This window comes from Parambassis ranga, chromosome 5, assembly GCF_900634625.1.
Source record: "Parambassis ranga chromosome 5, fParRan2.1, whole genome shotgun sequence".
NCBI classification, from domain to species: Eukaryota; Metazoa; Chordata; class Actinopteri; family Ambassidae; genus Parambassis; species Parambassis ranga.
This window is the reverse complement of record NC_041026.1, coordinates 23,323,556-23,339,113: the sequence shown is the minus strand read 5'-3', so window position 1 is coordinate 23,339,113 and position 15,558 is coordinate 23,323,556. Positions and strand designations below refer to the sequence as shown.

General features: G+C 41.5%; 2 protein-coding genes across 2 annotated transcripts; one reads left to right on the top strand and one right to left on the bottom strand.

Annotated features, from left to right (window-relative positions):
- The first annotated feature begins 1,120 nt into the window (after positions 1-1,120).
- On the top strand, positions 1,121-5,152 carry myl9b (myosin, light chain 9b, regulatory). Its single transcript, XM_028406136.1, has 4 exons — positions 1,121-1,275; positions 3,666-3,869; positions 4,054-4,215; positions 4,298-5,152. Exons 2-4 carry the CDS (start codon positions 3,686-3,688, stop codon positions 4,471-4,473), a joined length of 522 nt encoding a protein of 173 aa, XP_028261937.1. The 5' UTR covers positions 1,121-1,275; positions 3,666-3,685; the 3' UTR covers positions 4,474-5,152.
- Positions 5,153-6,002: 850 nt separating this feature from the next.
- Positions 6,003-12,300, bottom strand: tgif2 (TGFB-induced factor homeobox 2). Its single transcript, XM_028406244.1, has 3 exons — positions 11,997-12,300; positions 10,136-10,377; positions 6,003-9,373 (listed from the first exon to the last, which is right to left on the bottom strand). Exons 1-3 carry the CDS (start codon positions 12,013-12,015, stop codon positions 7,862-7,864), a joined length of 1,773 nt encoding a protein of 590 aa, XP_028262045.1. The 5' UTR covers positions 12,016-12,300; the 3' UTR covers positions 6,003-7,861.
- Between the last annotated feature and the right edge of the window lie 3,258 nt (positions 12,301-15,558).

The following is a 15,558-nucleotide window of genomic DNA, read 5'->3' as shown; positions in this document are numbered from 1 at the left end:
TATTCTGAACATACATCCTACAGTAAATACAGACAGCGGAGCAGTCTCATCTGAGCATGGAAAGGAAACTGTCACTCACAAGGCTGCAGAAATGATCTAGTCTATATATAATTGGCTGTTTTAATTAAGTCTTTAATTGCTGTGAATTGAGGATTTTCCAGGCTTCCTTTACTAATTTTTCAGTATTTGATCTGCGTTGCTGAATGGCAGTAACACAGATAGAGGTTTTGGCCAGCAGAGGGCATCACTGCACCTGCTAAGAGCAGGGGCTTTCTTTTTTGCCTGAAAACGTGCTCTTCAGTTGTAATAAATAATAAATTAATATGTTCTACTTTCATTGATTTTTTTAAAATAAAAATTGGGTTTAAATAAGGCAAATATACACACCTTCCTAACCTAACAACTACATAAGTAAGGGAAAATATATGTATATTAAAAAAACAAACATTAGCGAATAAACAAAATAATAAAATAATGTAACCATAATGTTTTTGGCTAATATTTTAATTATAAATACCATTGTTGTTATCTTTCAGTTGTACTCAAACATATATATTTTAGAAGGTATATAGTATATATATATAAAAAAAACACAAATAAAATGTTATAATACTGACCAATACTAACCAATAAAATATGCATAGCATAAAAAGAAAAAAAACATGGCTGGCATCGGAATAGCCAAATTTCTTTAGAATTATTAACTAATATTTTTTGTCTTGTTCTTTAATAAAGACATGATACAAAAGAGAGTGAGCAACCATGAAACAGATGGGGTCCTGATGACATAGTTTAAGTCTCTCTTATACTTAAGTCTCAGTGATGACCAACACTGCCTATTTAAGGCAACCCATAGTCTCATAGTCAGCCACTGCCTTTCAGAACTGCTCTGCATGTGCTCACAACTCTCTCCCCCATGTTTCCACACTCCACCATACAGAGCTTCTAAATGTTTAGGCCCTTTTCTCTAAATAAGGCAGCCTTATCGTAGTTCCTGTCATTTCTGCCTTTTCCCCAAACATCCCGAGTAGCGTCTGTGGCAGTAGCAAGCTGCAGCCCATGCATTCTTTTGCCTTGTATGGAGAAACGGCCTGGCCTGGGATGTCTTTGTATGGGACAAGCCGCTTCCTCCATTGGCCGGGGCAGCAAGGGGGAGGGACTCACCGGGAGTCTGATTCTTTAAGCAAACTTTTCAGTGGGGTTGCCTGCTTCCCTTCCCTCTGCTGTCTCGGAACCTGACAAAAGGAGTCTCAGATATTTCTACCTGAAGCCAAGGTGAGAATGAAAGCTGATTTTTATCTGCAGATCGCCAAAACACTTTTAAAACTCTTACTTAATGTGGTTTAAGGGGATATGAGGTGTACAATGCTCATATGTCAGTGCTGAGGGTGAAGGAGAGGATACAGTTACAGCCTCTGAATGGGATCTTTGATCAGCTTTTTCATCTGTTGATTGAAGATAAGTGAAAGTTATAGACAGTGTTCATTTTGGAACTGTGTGTGCGCAGTATAAATGTACTGTCTGCATGTGTGTTTACTTCCATCTCATCACTACGGCAGATTAAACAGAGGAATTTCTGAATGCAGCTGACCCATTTAGACCAGTCTCTCTCACACACTACTAACATGCACACACACACAAACACACACTTATCTTACAGTGTCTTTTTATAAGTGATGAGAGCTTACATTCCTTCTCCTCTGTTTGTTTTTGGAATTCCTGACCGTTGGCCTTTTAGTCGTCACTTCAACAGCAGTGACCTACGCGACCTGAACTAACAGTAATGGATGACAGGCTGACTGTTTGGTGATATCAAACACTATGTGTGTGTGTGTGTTCTTGTTACGCGGAGGGACAGAGAAGCTTTTTCCTCTAGGATAAAAGGGTCCATAGAGGAGCAGTGGAGGCCAGAGAACAAATACAATTGTCAGTCCAGGCTTAGCTGAGACGCGTCAGCCTGGCAGCTTACGTTGCTTAGATCAAAAATAGTTGTTCTCAGCTTCTATGTGAATCATTGTTGATTCATTCTTTGCAGAAGGCTGAGGATTTTAGCTGTTGCTACAGCACCAGACCGAGTTTGACAGATTTTATTTTCTTGTGTCTTAAAAATGATGTAAAATAATCTAAGACTCTCAGAGAAGTCCACATTGGCTGCATACAGGCAGATTGATACAGTAAGGCAGCAACTCTGATCCGTCAGTGACCGACTCTATCAAGAATACACAACCACTAAAGTAAATTCCAGTGTCTTAAAGTCTTACATTATAACCACTCCTGGCAAAGCAGGAGCATCTGCTTAATAAAAACATTGTGCATTGTGTGAGCCATCTGGGAGGGATAGAGACGAATTAATCAAACTGAGGACTTCCTCTGTTCAAGTATCCTTTAAAGTGCAGCTACAGTAGACGCTGTGTTGTTTCCAGCTTCCTTTAGCAGCTGTGAGGTGGAGAATGGAAAGGCCATGGGCCAACAACACAGACCTTCCAGCTCTTCATTGTTCTGTCACACATGAAGGGAGCCAAACAGTGGGCAACTAGAAGAATACAAAATGTGTCTGTGGTGACAAAACGATGAAATTAAGTGTGTAACAGTGAGAGTATGCATTTCTTTATGCACCTGAACCATGTGCAAACACATAGATCCATATCTGGACATGCTACTCAGCACGGCAGAAACATTAGCCAGAACATAGGTCGGCCACACTGGTTTGCATTAGCAATAAAAATTAGAATTTTACCATAGTGATACAGCTGCATTAATTTGTATAGACATGCACTGAGGAAGAATGTGTATAGTCAGTATGAAGAGATAAAGGGCCATGCTGATAGGTAAACCTGCTTTCACCAGCTTCTTTTGTGAGGTCTTTATGAATCATAGAGGCAGCAGAGACAGCAGACACACACAGTTAAGACTGCTGCCCATTAAATATGATGACAGACAGTGTCACACAGACAGGGTCTCCAGAGAAACAAATTTTATGAATATAGGACAGCAAAAAGCTATTTAAAAAGTTACTGGAATACATTAAAATCACTGAAAATGGCTGAACATTATATTATATTATATTATATTATATTATATTATATTATATTATATTATATATTATATTATATTATATTATATTATATTATATTATATTATATTATATTATATTATATTATATTATATTATATTATATTATATTAGTATATTAGTATATTAATAACACTGTGAGTTAGCAACACTCACTTAGTCACATTACCTGAGTGTGTCTTTCAGGACATGATGTCATACATCTGTGTGACTCATCTGCCAATTTCACCTGCTCCCTCCTGCACAAACCAGCCTGTGCTCGTGTCTTTCTGTCCTCTGTCAGCCACTGGGTATGCAGTCCTAGAACACACCAATATTAACACACACATGAATGACAAATCCTTGCAGACCAAAGGATGAGTGGCAGGTCTAATTCTGGAAGTTAGCTGTGGTGCGCACAGTGGAGACATGTCATTTTCACACCCATCACAGCACCTGACATTTAGGGAGAATGTGATTCTTTCTCCAGAGGTATAGTGAAAAAAAAATCCTGCGTGGAACAGGGAACAAAGAAAAGAGCCTTATAGATACTTGGATGCACTATAATGCTAAAATATATATATGCCCTTATAAATGTATACACATGTGCACAGATCCAGAACCAGCCGCCACCATGTCGAGCAAACGTGCCAAGGGAAAGACCACCAAGAAGCGCCCACAGAGAGCCACTTCAAATGTCTTCGCTATGTTCGACCAGTCACAGATCCAGGAGTTCAAAGAGGCGTTCAACATGATTGACCAGAACAGAGATGGGTTCATTGACAAGGAGGATCTGCATGACATGCTGGCCTCTCTGGGTAAACAGCAGTGTTTATGACTACAGAAGTCACATTTTGGTTTTGCATGACACAATGATGTTCTTTTTTTTAACAAGTAACAATGATTTTATAATTTAATCAAATGTGGCTTTACTTGAAAAACAATGTACAATGGATTCATAGTGTGTACAGTAGGGTGAGATGAAATACTGTTTTTCCTCAGGCAAGAACCCCTCTGATGAATACCTGGAGGGGATGATGAGTGAAGCACCAGGGCCCATTAACTTCACCATGTTCCTCACTATGTTTGGAGAGAGGCTCAATGGAACAGACCCAGAAGATGTCATCCGCAATGCCTTTGCCTGCTTTGACGAGGAGGGATCTGGTTAGTCAGCATACACACAGACGTACACACACACTGACAGATTATTGTCACATCACAGTCTTTGTTGTTGTCTGTGCTCAAGGTGTGATCCATGAGGACCATCTGAGAGAGCTGCTGACCACCATGGGGGATCGCTTCACAGATGAAGAGGTGGATGAGCTGTTCCGTGAGGCACCTATTGACAAGAAGGGCAACTTCAACTACGCAGAGTTTACCCGCATCCTCAAACACGGTGCCAAAGACAAGGATGATGAGTAGATGGAGAAAACAACTGCTTCTGGCCCCCCACACACATACTGCACCACAAATCTATCCTATGTATCTTAGGGATCCCAGTAGATCTGAGAAAAAGTGTATCTGATGTAAAGTGTTTAGATAAGAAGCAAATTGTTTATTGAAACTTAAACGTTTAAAAGGTAGAATGGATTTACAGAAATATTTACAATACACTACAGATATTGACATATATATACAGGTGACATCATCAGAGAGGTGCATCACAGCATATACAGCTACAAGTCTACTGCAGCCTCATCCATTGTGACTACAGCTTATTTTTCTGGTTGAACTCTGGAGATGCATTCAGCACTGGTGTGTGTGTGTTTGAGTGGGGCCTGTAATTGGACTTCCAGATCTATTGCTACATACAGAACCAGCCATGTTTACCTCTTTCTGCCTGTTACCTTCCACGCAAGCACTGCAATGAGTCTCCTATTTGTGATATTTGTGTCATTGTATAAAAATTGAAAAGAAATTAATTATTCTGTTTGTCTTTGACAATCAAAAGTTTTTCTAAATGATGAGTGGTTACTTGGTGGTCTTATCATCAACTGGTCATGTGTGTTTGTTAAAGGATCAGGAGGTATGTCTGTGTTATTGAAGGAATTCAGTTTTGAAACTGCTCAGGCAAATAAAATAAATGTAGATGTAACTTTGAGGTGTTTTAAAGTCATTGTTTGATGTTTGCATCAGACTTCTAAAACCACATTCTCAAAGCACCATACATGTTTAGCCCTTTGTCCTAGACAGCAGTATACTGTACTTTACTACCTGAATATTAGAGTAAAAGCAGCTAGATTCTCTCATGTTAATGAGTATCAAAATATACATTAATAGTCAGAATATACCGTATGCTTGCCTGAAAGAAAAAACCTTTTTAACAGCTTGAGTAATTATAAAAAATGTAAATGAAATAAACATTTTGTCCACCAAACTAACTTTTATATAATAAAAAATAAAAATTCCCTGATCAGACACTATCGGAGTTGTATTACTGAAATGATTTAATACATGGCTTCAAAGATTGATAAAGCGAATGTTTTTAGTATCTCGCTTCGTCTATTGCTCCCACTGTGTGTTTTATACATAGCACTACTTACCGATATTTGGAAATGGATGGATAATCAATTTGCAACAGCTCATTAATTTGCTTATAAAACCTACACACAGTCCTTTAAACAGCTGTGTCAAAGTTGAATAATTCAAACCTTTATCTAAATAAAATGGCATCAAAAACAGTGACAGAAATTCTGATTACTAGACACATTTTTTGTACCTAGTAGATTCTTGATTAACTACACTCACATAGAAAAGCTGGAACTTTTCTATGTGTTTGCTATGTGCTGTGTTGAACACCATTTTTTTCAAAGAAACAACAAACACTGAAGAAAGAATTTATGAAAAAAACAAACCTTTATTCCTTTGAAATGCTCATACAAAACACACATTTAAAGTTTAAGGCGTATATTGCACAGACTATTGAGAAGGTTTTATATAAAACAGGGACATCATCCCTCAGTCGTAGGTTTAAGGCACAGCAGCCAGTCATACTGCCAATGGTCAGTCATGATTCACAAAAAAGGAGAAAAAAAAGCATTCAGCTGTAAAGTAACTACACCGTTTAAGATAAAGTTCAGGCAAATATGTACGAACACAAAAAAAAATCTATTTGATCTATTTGAAATATTTACATGCATCATCACATTGTCGTCTGACTGGAGCGTCAGTGTGCATCTAAAACCTAATATAAACCTTGCCTTATAAAACCTACGCTTAGCCAGCCATTTCCAGTATCACAGCTGATGAGGAGGCGTCACAGTGGCATGATGTGGTGTGAATAATAAAAATATTACTTTAATACTTAGTATTCTACATATGACCCAAGCCTAACGTGACCTGTGTAAATTGAGGTATAAATGCACATCAGCCTACAGAGTACCTGTAACGAAAAAAAAACCCAAAAAACCCTGTGCTGGCAGTGAGGAGGACAAACACAACACAGTAGAAAGATTTTCTAGGAATGACTCGTGCTCAGCAGTATTACCAACCAAAGATCAGACTTCCCGTTTCTGTCTTCTCCATCAAAATGCATGTGTAAAACGGAACAGTGTAACTAAACACAGATTGGTCTGCTACAGCATTATTCACCTTCCCCACACACTGCTACTGTTAATGCATGTTCTGGTGGCATTCAGTCGTATATATATATATACACACTGTATGTTGTGGTTTATCCTAATACAGTTTCTTGGAAACTACAGCTTTATGAATGATTAGAAACTCTAATAAAAGTGGACAGCACAGATGAAGAAAACCTAGAATGTTCTACAAAAACAGGTCAATCATATCAGCTAGTAAGTGTGCTACATTTGCCTTGCCAAGAACCTAAATTCTGCATTCATTAATAGTTTTTCAACAAGTAAGACATTCAGATCAGAAAAAACATCCTAATTGTCAGGGAAATGTGGATAATTCATCTATCCTTCAAACATATAAAGTATTGTGCACCATAAAAGATAAAGGCGCCATGTGGTAGCATTTTCAGGAGCTGCTGGATGTCAGCCTTCTCTCCTTCATCCTATATTTACTGGCCTGTGGGAGCCTGGCGAGGTTGCACAGAGAAAACACAGAAAAATACTGCTTGTTTGTTTAAATACAATTATAGAACTGATTAAGAAACACAAGATATTTGAAAGTAAGTCTAGAGGAGGCAATTCATGAGGGCCAAAAAAATCCCCTTAGCTATAAAAAGGCAGGAAGATAGAGGGAGACGCATTGAAGTGAGGCTTGCTGCTGTATAACCAGTTTCCCTTCTGCTCACCTCCACTACAACAAGGGAAACATGAAGGAAATGCTCTGGAGTAAAAAACAGACTCATCTGAATTGCACAACTCTAAATATCTATGATGCTGTACAGACAAAACAAAGCTGGTGTCCTCCTTTGTATCCTGGAGGGGAATGGATGACAGGCAGCCAATGATATCAATGTCTTTTGTACATTCAATAATGTCCAGCACTTCTACTTGATGAGGCCACCTCTGCTGGTGCTGATGGTTACACTACTGAAATGTTGTACAATTAAGGGATATTATCCTCTTCAAACTGTATCATGAAAAGGAGTTTGAAACCTTTCTCCAAAATGTGACGCCCCACTGAGGAATGTTAATTTTGTCTATGCAACAGCTTCCCACCATATCAGCCCATTAAAAGTTAGTCTCTTAAGGACTTCATCCCTGTTGCGTTACATCTTGCAGGGTCAGGCTTTATGTGGTGACTGATAATACAGATACATTCTCCTATGTACAGTGTTGTCCAGCCTCATTTCTCTTCAGATACATATATTTAAAATAACAAACAAAATGAGGCTTTAGTTGACAGTTTCACTCACGGGGTGCAGGCTGTGCTGTGGCCCCCACACTGTGGTGATGGGGGTCTTCACCACTTGAAGGGAACTGGGTTGCCTGCTGTCAGTATGGACCATGCTCCAAACACTGGAAACTACAGCTGAATTCCTCTGTGAACTATTAATATTACTGCTGCCACTGGTGGAAGAGGGCTGCAGAGGAGGAGTGAGATGGGGAGTGAGGCCCACCAGAGGTGTGATCACTGATGGAGATGGGGGGGCAGATGTAGACAATGAGGTTGGAACTTGGGCTGCAGATGACACTGGTGTTGAAGCAGGCAATGGGCATGGAACCGTTACTGGCATAGTTGGAGGCTTGTGGAATGGCAGGTGAAGCGGGACTCCTCTGGAGGCTGAGTAGGAGGTGATGGTTGGAGAAGCAGCAGCTGGAACGAGCGCTACAGTTGGGGATGAATCCTGGCTTGCAGGAGAGGCAGCAGTCGAGCTTGTTGCTGGCAGAGGGACTGACGATAGCACTGAGACTGGACTTGTAGTTGGCACTGATTCGCTTGAAGGAGACATAATGGGCAGTAGAGGTGGAACTGAACTTGGAGGTTGAGTAGTAGCTGGTTTCTGAGGATTTGGCTGTCCTAAGACTAAGGCAGACACTGGCACTAAAGTTGGCAGATGGGTTGAGTGGAGCTGAGGTTGGTTCGGGCTGGACACTCTAGCCGTGTCTTGTTCCAAGGGACTCCAGATGACTTTACTCATCGGAAGAGGAGATATCCTCTGAGCTGGGAGCAAAACCGGAGCTGTGGCTGGAGCAGAAGCTGCTGAGGACATGGGCAGTGGGGCCTTTACTGAAGTTACAGATGGAACAGCCATAGCCTTCTCCATCAGACTCTGCACCCTGGAAGGATCCATAACCTGTTGGCTGTCCTCTGGAGGTGGGGTTGGACCCATGTCACTGCTATAAGCATTGCAATGTGTGTCCACCAAGTCGGTCTTTAAAGTCTCTGTGGGTTTGTTCTGGCTCTCCTGTTCTGCAGCCCTCTGTAGAGCAGCATCCACCAGCAGCCTCAAATCACTGAAGTCCTGGGTGGGGAACAGCTCTGGAGGAGTCGGGGGAGGCGTGTTGAAGAGGCCACCAGTGGGGCTGGCCGCTATTGTTGTGCTGGTGGTACAAGCCAAATGTGCCCCTTGTTCCCCCGCCTCCCTTAGTAGACTTTGTGTATCCAGCCTCATCAGTGCCTGGACTGATCCTTCCTTACCAGGGTAGCCCGCTCCTGTCAAAATAGCAGTCGCTGTGTTCCCAAGAAGACTGAGATCCAAAGTAGGGGCAGAGCGGATGACAGATGGCCGCTGCTGAGAGGAGCCAGTAGAGGAGTTGCTTTCCGGAGAGCTGGCGGTAGACATGTGCCCTTCGTTCTTTCCTCCAACCTTACGAGAGATGGTGAACTTGGTGGGATCTTTGCCATCTTTGCGAAGCAGGTCAGGGAGCAGGCGGCGACGTGCATTGATGAACCAGTTACATATCTGTGAGGACAGGGCAGAGTTCTGGTATAAACACACCTGTCTGCTTACTTAAAACGGAAAACTGGAACAAAGAAAGACCACTGAACATGCTCTTTGACTTGCAGGGATTTAATAATATCAGCCATGCTCAATTAACCACATCCATAACTCAGCCTTGCATCACATTGAAGATCTAAAACGATCTGATGCCTTTGATTTTAATAACCACCTTCCTTCATCTACATCTGCACCCGGGGCCTAGCTCAACCCCTCTAGTGGTACGCCTTTTGCACAGGGAGACAGACGGAGATGAGAGAACATCAGACAGCTGGCAGTAATGAAGGTCTGAGCTCAAAATATGCTGAGCCACAGAGAAGCCAGCCAAAGGCATTCCACTCAACTGACTACATAACAAGAAACTCTGCTGCTACCTCATACTGCTCTGTAATGCCTGATCTAATGCAGCCTGCCTGTGCATGCCTGCGTGTTGAAAAGAGGAAATGTCTACTCCTGATGCAACAAAGTGAAAAGGGAAGGCTGGGAAAGTGTTGTTGTTGACAGAGCAGTGTGGGGATACCATTCGATTACTGCTTTGCTTTCAATTGTTCACTAAACAGCTTTACACCTTTTATTTATATGTATAACCCAATCTGAAAAATACATGTTTTGCATGTTTATCTGCACTTAAAATGCACAAACATAAACACTACATGCAACATGTGTCATTTCCTTCCACTTCCTTTTCCGTCATTACACAGAGGTGGCTAAAAGTCAATTTCTCACCTGCAGCACTGAGAGATTTGTCTGGCCTGAGAGGCTGAGTTTCTCCTGCTCCGACGGGTAGGCGTTAAAGCGGTGCTCGTACAGCCAGCTCCGGAGAATCTGCACCGCCTCCTTGGGCAGGTTGCCGCGGCGACGGCGCTTTGCAAAGAGCGCTTTTCCTGACAGGTCGAGCGGGGAGCCGTCATCGCTGTCCGACACAGCCGAAGAGTGCTCCTGCTCCAGGTGATGCTCATCTTCCAGAGCTGGGGGGGTGAGGGGAGAGAGGAGATGTCAGTCACTTGATGGGTACAGTTCTAACTGACTTTGTTTATATCACTCGGTTTAAAAAGGCAGTCCTCATTGTTGTCTATCACGTGTAAGAAATGACACATACAGTTTCAGTTTGGTTTGCTTTAAGGCACAAAATGAAACCCAAACTATTTCTTCACAATACCTTGTAAACAGAGATGGGCACTGATTGAGCACATCACAGTAAACAAGGGCACAAACCCTTTTTCTTTTAAACCCCAGTCTAAAGTGAGAGTTGAGGGTTGAATATGCTAAAACAATGATTTGTGCTTTGAACTTTGCTTCGTTTTGCTTTTTTTGTGTTTAAATCCATGGCTGGCCACTTGAGGGAATCTCCCCTCAAAATGGAGCATGTCTGATCCCAAGAGTGGGCCACAGAATGCAGTAAATGTCTTTCTCTGGGGCTGGGGTGAAACCTGACCCCCAGGGCAGCGCCTGTCTTCACAAAGGAGATTGTGTGCATATCAACATCACAGTAGCCAGTGGCCCAGGAGTCCATTGACCATGCAAAGGAGGCCGTTTTCACCTCATGCTAGCTCAACTCAAGACTGCTGGAGCTGCTGAGGAATCTTTTGTGCTCTGCATTCCTGGACAACGAGGGATGATAGACCAAATGAGAGAATGTAGAGGAGAAACTAAAAACACATGCAAATTCAAATATCTCTGCACACTGTCTGCAAATGAGCCAAATTCCACTCATTGTGTTACAACAGGGCTGAGAATCCACTTCTGCTTATGACATTCATGTCATTCTACTGTCTAATTAAATAATTAAGGATTTGAATCCTGCTATGTCAACATCTGTGTTCAAATCACACCAACCAGCTGTATGAATGAGGGCAAATCATTGTTCAGTTTTTGTTTGATTGAAAATTTCAGACTCTTCTGCCTTTCTGCATTGACATTTAACATTTCTCATAAAGCTTAAAAAGATCTGCAGACATCAAATAAAATGAAACTAGAAAGCAGACGTTAACTCTGTACGGTGTGTCACATCTGCAACACGTTTCTTCACACGGGCTGTCACACTGATCAACTTTTGTTGCCGTCTTCCTACATAAGGTTTATAAATCTTATCTCTAGCAGAGGAGAGAGACATGAAGGAAATGCTCTACATTATAAAGTTTGAAAGAAATAATCCCAAACTTCTCAACTCCTTCAAGCTCCGTGTGTGTACGATCTGAACGTGGCCGCTACTAAACACAAGCCCACAAATCATCTTCACAAAAACGGTCCGCCAAAGGATACACTCTATAACAATACAAAATGTTAACAATTCAACGGACAAACCGAGGAGCTACTCGCTAAATTAGCCATCTGCAGCGCACAAAGGAGTCAGGCAGGAACGCACAGCCTCCCGCATGTCGCTCCGCCAGATGGACACCATGCCTGCCTCCAGAGATAACTAGCTGGCTAGCTGTCCCTCCAAATTTAAACACAAACACACGCTGCATTTGCTCGCAACAAAACCCCCGCATACCAGGCAGAACCAACAGCAAAGACGCCCAGGGCTCGCACACATACACTTGGTGCCGTGCACGACTGTAGATAAAAAAAGCAGAGTAACGCTCACCTCGTTTGAATGCTTTCATTCTTTGTTGATGGCTTGAAAACCCGCAGCTGTCCAAGTTGCCTGCTGTACAAAGCGTGTCCGGGAGCCAAACGATGGTTGACACAACGGCACTTTCTTCCAAGACGCCGAAGGTGTTGCGCTTTTTTGTTTCTTTTTTCTTTTTTTTAACCGTCTACTTAAATCGCTTCTTGTTTTCTGCCGCAGAAAAAAAGCTTCCACGTTCCCATCGCACAGCTTTCTGCCAGGATGAATGTTTTCTGTTTTTTTTGTCGCTTGTTCCTTTTTACCTGCACGCAGCAGCAGCGCCAGCGCTTTGCCAATCTTGACAGTCGCAGCTGAAATCATCCCGCCCTATCAGCAGCTGTCAGCCAATCACAGATCAGCATCACGCCTCCGGAGTAGCTGTCAGCCAATCGGAGCGCTCCTTTGGACAGAAAAGAGACTGTGTGTCATTGTGACTGACGGGAGAACCATTTCATTCAAAATATAGCGCAGCAGTCATTGAAACAATGTTGTTTTCTCCACACGGTTAAAAACCTTCATCCTGATCGAGACTAGCCCGCTGACCACGAAGCAGCGCGGCGATGTTTCCACCTCTGTGATGCCTTCTGTTCCCGTGCGTGCGTGATACAGCTCACATCACAGGAAGCCTTTACGTAACGCTGAGCAAAAATGCTCTGGTTACATAAATCATATACGTAGAAAGCTGGTGGCCAGACTTGGACATGGTGTTTTTAGCCAAAATATGTCGACTCAGTTGTTTTTGTTGTAGTTTGTGTGACTCTGAGTTTGTGATATGCTTTGATTTCTCAGTCTCACATCCACCAGACTGAAAGATACAACAGTGTGTGTCCAAATGGGCTTTCTGTCACCAGATATGCACTTGAAAACATCAAAACAAGCAGATTACTTAAAAAAAACAGTAAGCAAACAGGCATAAGGATGTTTTTGAGAAAGTACTGTGTGCATTTTATTGAATGTTACGTCTCTGCATTATACATTTTAACAACCTTGAAATAGTATAAATAGTCTACAGCATTGTAAAAGAAGAAGATGTTATGTTCTTATTTACACAGGACGACCTTTAAGAAGCACAGAGGGGGGAGAAATGCAAGATAATTAGCTTTATATTATTATCAAAGAACCCTTTTACTCAGTATTGCACATAATACTTTAAATGTTACCAGAGTATAGTCTCACTTCATGAACAATACACCCACTCACTCACAACTTTGTCTCAGATGACAGTACAGCCCCTGTTTTATTACTACAAACCCTGAAATACACACAGCCTATAGACTATTTTAATGAACGGAGTCTAGTTTTTAAAATATGTGCTTGCTTCATAAAATATTTGTTTTATTTTTACAGACACTTTTTTTATTTTATTTTTTTGCTGCTACATCATATCTCTTGTGGTAAGAACCTCAGCCCCTCACCCCTTTTCTCCAGTTTTAGGCCCAAACTCAGTGGAACAAAGCAGAGATGCTAATGAGTTTGTTGTTGTTTTTTTGCAGGCAGGCCTTCAGAGTATATGGGAGGAGATTCACTGGTGTTCCAGCTGAGGTAAACTGATTCTTTTTAGGGATTTACCCATTTTTGTAAACTCTACTAGAGAATCTTTTTTTTCTCTCTCTCTTTCCAGGAATGCCCCAAGATGATAAAAACACACTAATCTACAAGGGTACAAGGGTAGTTATATATAATGTCTAACTTATTTTTAGAGAAAGAAAAGGGAAAATTAAAAAGATATCACAGAAGAATGTAAATGTTGACCTCTCTCTCATGTTTACCATGTAGTTGGCTGCTTTTTTCACAATTATTGACATATTCCATTATATGTAACTATTTATTCTGGTTTAATGAGGCACATAAAAGAGTGCAACGGTATATAAGTGAAAAAATAAGACTGTTGCTTAAGCGCATGCTTTCTGTGTGACAATTCAAAGATGTGCAAGCCATCAAACCTACTGTATGAGGTCCATTATCACCCTCCAAAATCAATGGCTTTAGAACAACCCCCCCCCCCACACCCACCCAGGAAATAGATGTGTCTCAGTAAAAAGTGTGTATTGTAGAAAAAGCCTTGTTCAAATGTATGAGATGAGCTTTCTTTTGTCTCTTGACATCTCTTGGCGTTTTACACATCCAAACGTCAGCAGACTAAAAAAGTGTTGACCTTCAAGTTTAGCTGATAGCCCACAGAACAACTCCTGCCCTCTTTCTCTTCAGCCTATCTGAGATAACACATGGTGTTTGATCTGCTCGGGCTGCATAGGCCTAGTTTTATGTGCGAGGAAGGTTTACAGCAGAATCTGGAGCTAAAGTAAAACAATGAAAAAAGGACAGAAAGTGAAATGCAACTGTGAAACATCAAACAATGGTGAAGACTATTCTGTCTAGCCGCTCAGCTACACTGACCATAATCTAACTTGTTTCCAGTGTATGCTTTCTTTAGCAACATTTTGTCAGATGCATTTTTTTCCCTCCATGACAATCAGAAATCAAATCAAGCCAATGACCCAGTCTGAGTCACACAAAAGGCCTTTAGGTGCTAACGAAGCCATCCACCCCAGTCAAATGGAAGGGGGGTTTTGACAGCAGCCAGAGAACCGACTATTGACACCCCTGAGTCGTTTTCCTTTCTGAGTCATCCACAGCAGGCAAACACAACAGGCAAACAATGGTCTGCCATCAAGAGAAAGCCTTTGCCAAGACGTAACAGTAAGATGAATGGTTGTTATTGGGCTTTTTTTCCAATTCAAAGCTGCACTTTTGGGTCACAGTGGGTGAGAAAGAGGCACTGCAGAAGCCAAAGCAGTGGTGTTTAGCATCCGTAATTAGGACAGGAAAGCTGGTTTTGCTTACCATGTGGAAAACGCCAAATGTGAGTGGAAGACAGGCAAACAAATCCTAAAGTCAATCTACTGTACTTTGATTAAGAGGTCTTGCTTCTTTGATTTTGTCATCGAATATAATAAAAAAAAACATACAAATAAAATGGAGTGCTGCAGCACGAATCACATGCAAATGCAGGTCAACTTTATACAGCAGAGTTTGGACTTAATACATTTCATGTATTTCTTACTTTAAATAAACAATTGTAAATCAGCACTGTCTGAGAAAATCAATCAGGACTGAATGCTGTGGTGGATTACTGTGGTTCACTTCTTTAATTTCCACAAAGAACAGATGACTGCTGGACCCTAAAGTGTGCAAACATGGCAGGGGGACATTGCTGAAAATAACATACCACTTTTTTTGAAATGGCCTCCTACTAAAGGACACAAATGTATCAATCACTCCTTGCACACTGAACAAACGTGCAGGGATGAATGACCTCTTATAATACCAATGCCTCTTTTAAATTCAAACATAACCAGTGTTGTCCTCATGAATGAAGCTGTTCCGGTCAAACTTCCGGCCATGTGCATATAATAAAATGTTCAATCTGTAATGCACAGTAACATTACTGTGGCTACAGTCCACTTCTTCTGTGTTCACAGTTGACCGCTGAGGTCCCTAATGCTGACATTTACACACACAAGATGAATTTTAAACA

What these genes read in the sequence shown, in the direction of transcription:
- myl9b (XM_028406136.1), top strand. Translation starts at nt 3,686, where the DNA reads ATGTCGAGCAAACGTGCCAAGGGAAAGACCACCAAGAAGCGCCCACAG. An exon ending in TGACATGCTGGCCTCTCTGG is followed by an intron (nt 3,870 to 4,053) that starts GTAAACAGCAGT and finishes GTTTTTCCTCAG; the next exon opens with GCAAGAACCCCTCTGATGAA. An exon ending in CTTTGACGAGGAGGGATCTG is followed by an intron (nt 4,216 to 4,297) that starts GTTAGTCAGCAT and finishes TCTGTGCTCAAG; the next exon opens with GTGTGATCCATGAGGACCAT.
- tgif2 (XM_028406244.1), bottom strand. An exon ending in CAAATCTCTCAGTGCTGCAG is followed by an intron (nt 9,374 to 10,135) that starts GTGAGAAATTGA and finishes CTGTCCTCACAG; the next exon opens with ATATGTAACTGGTTCATCAA.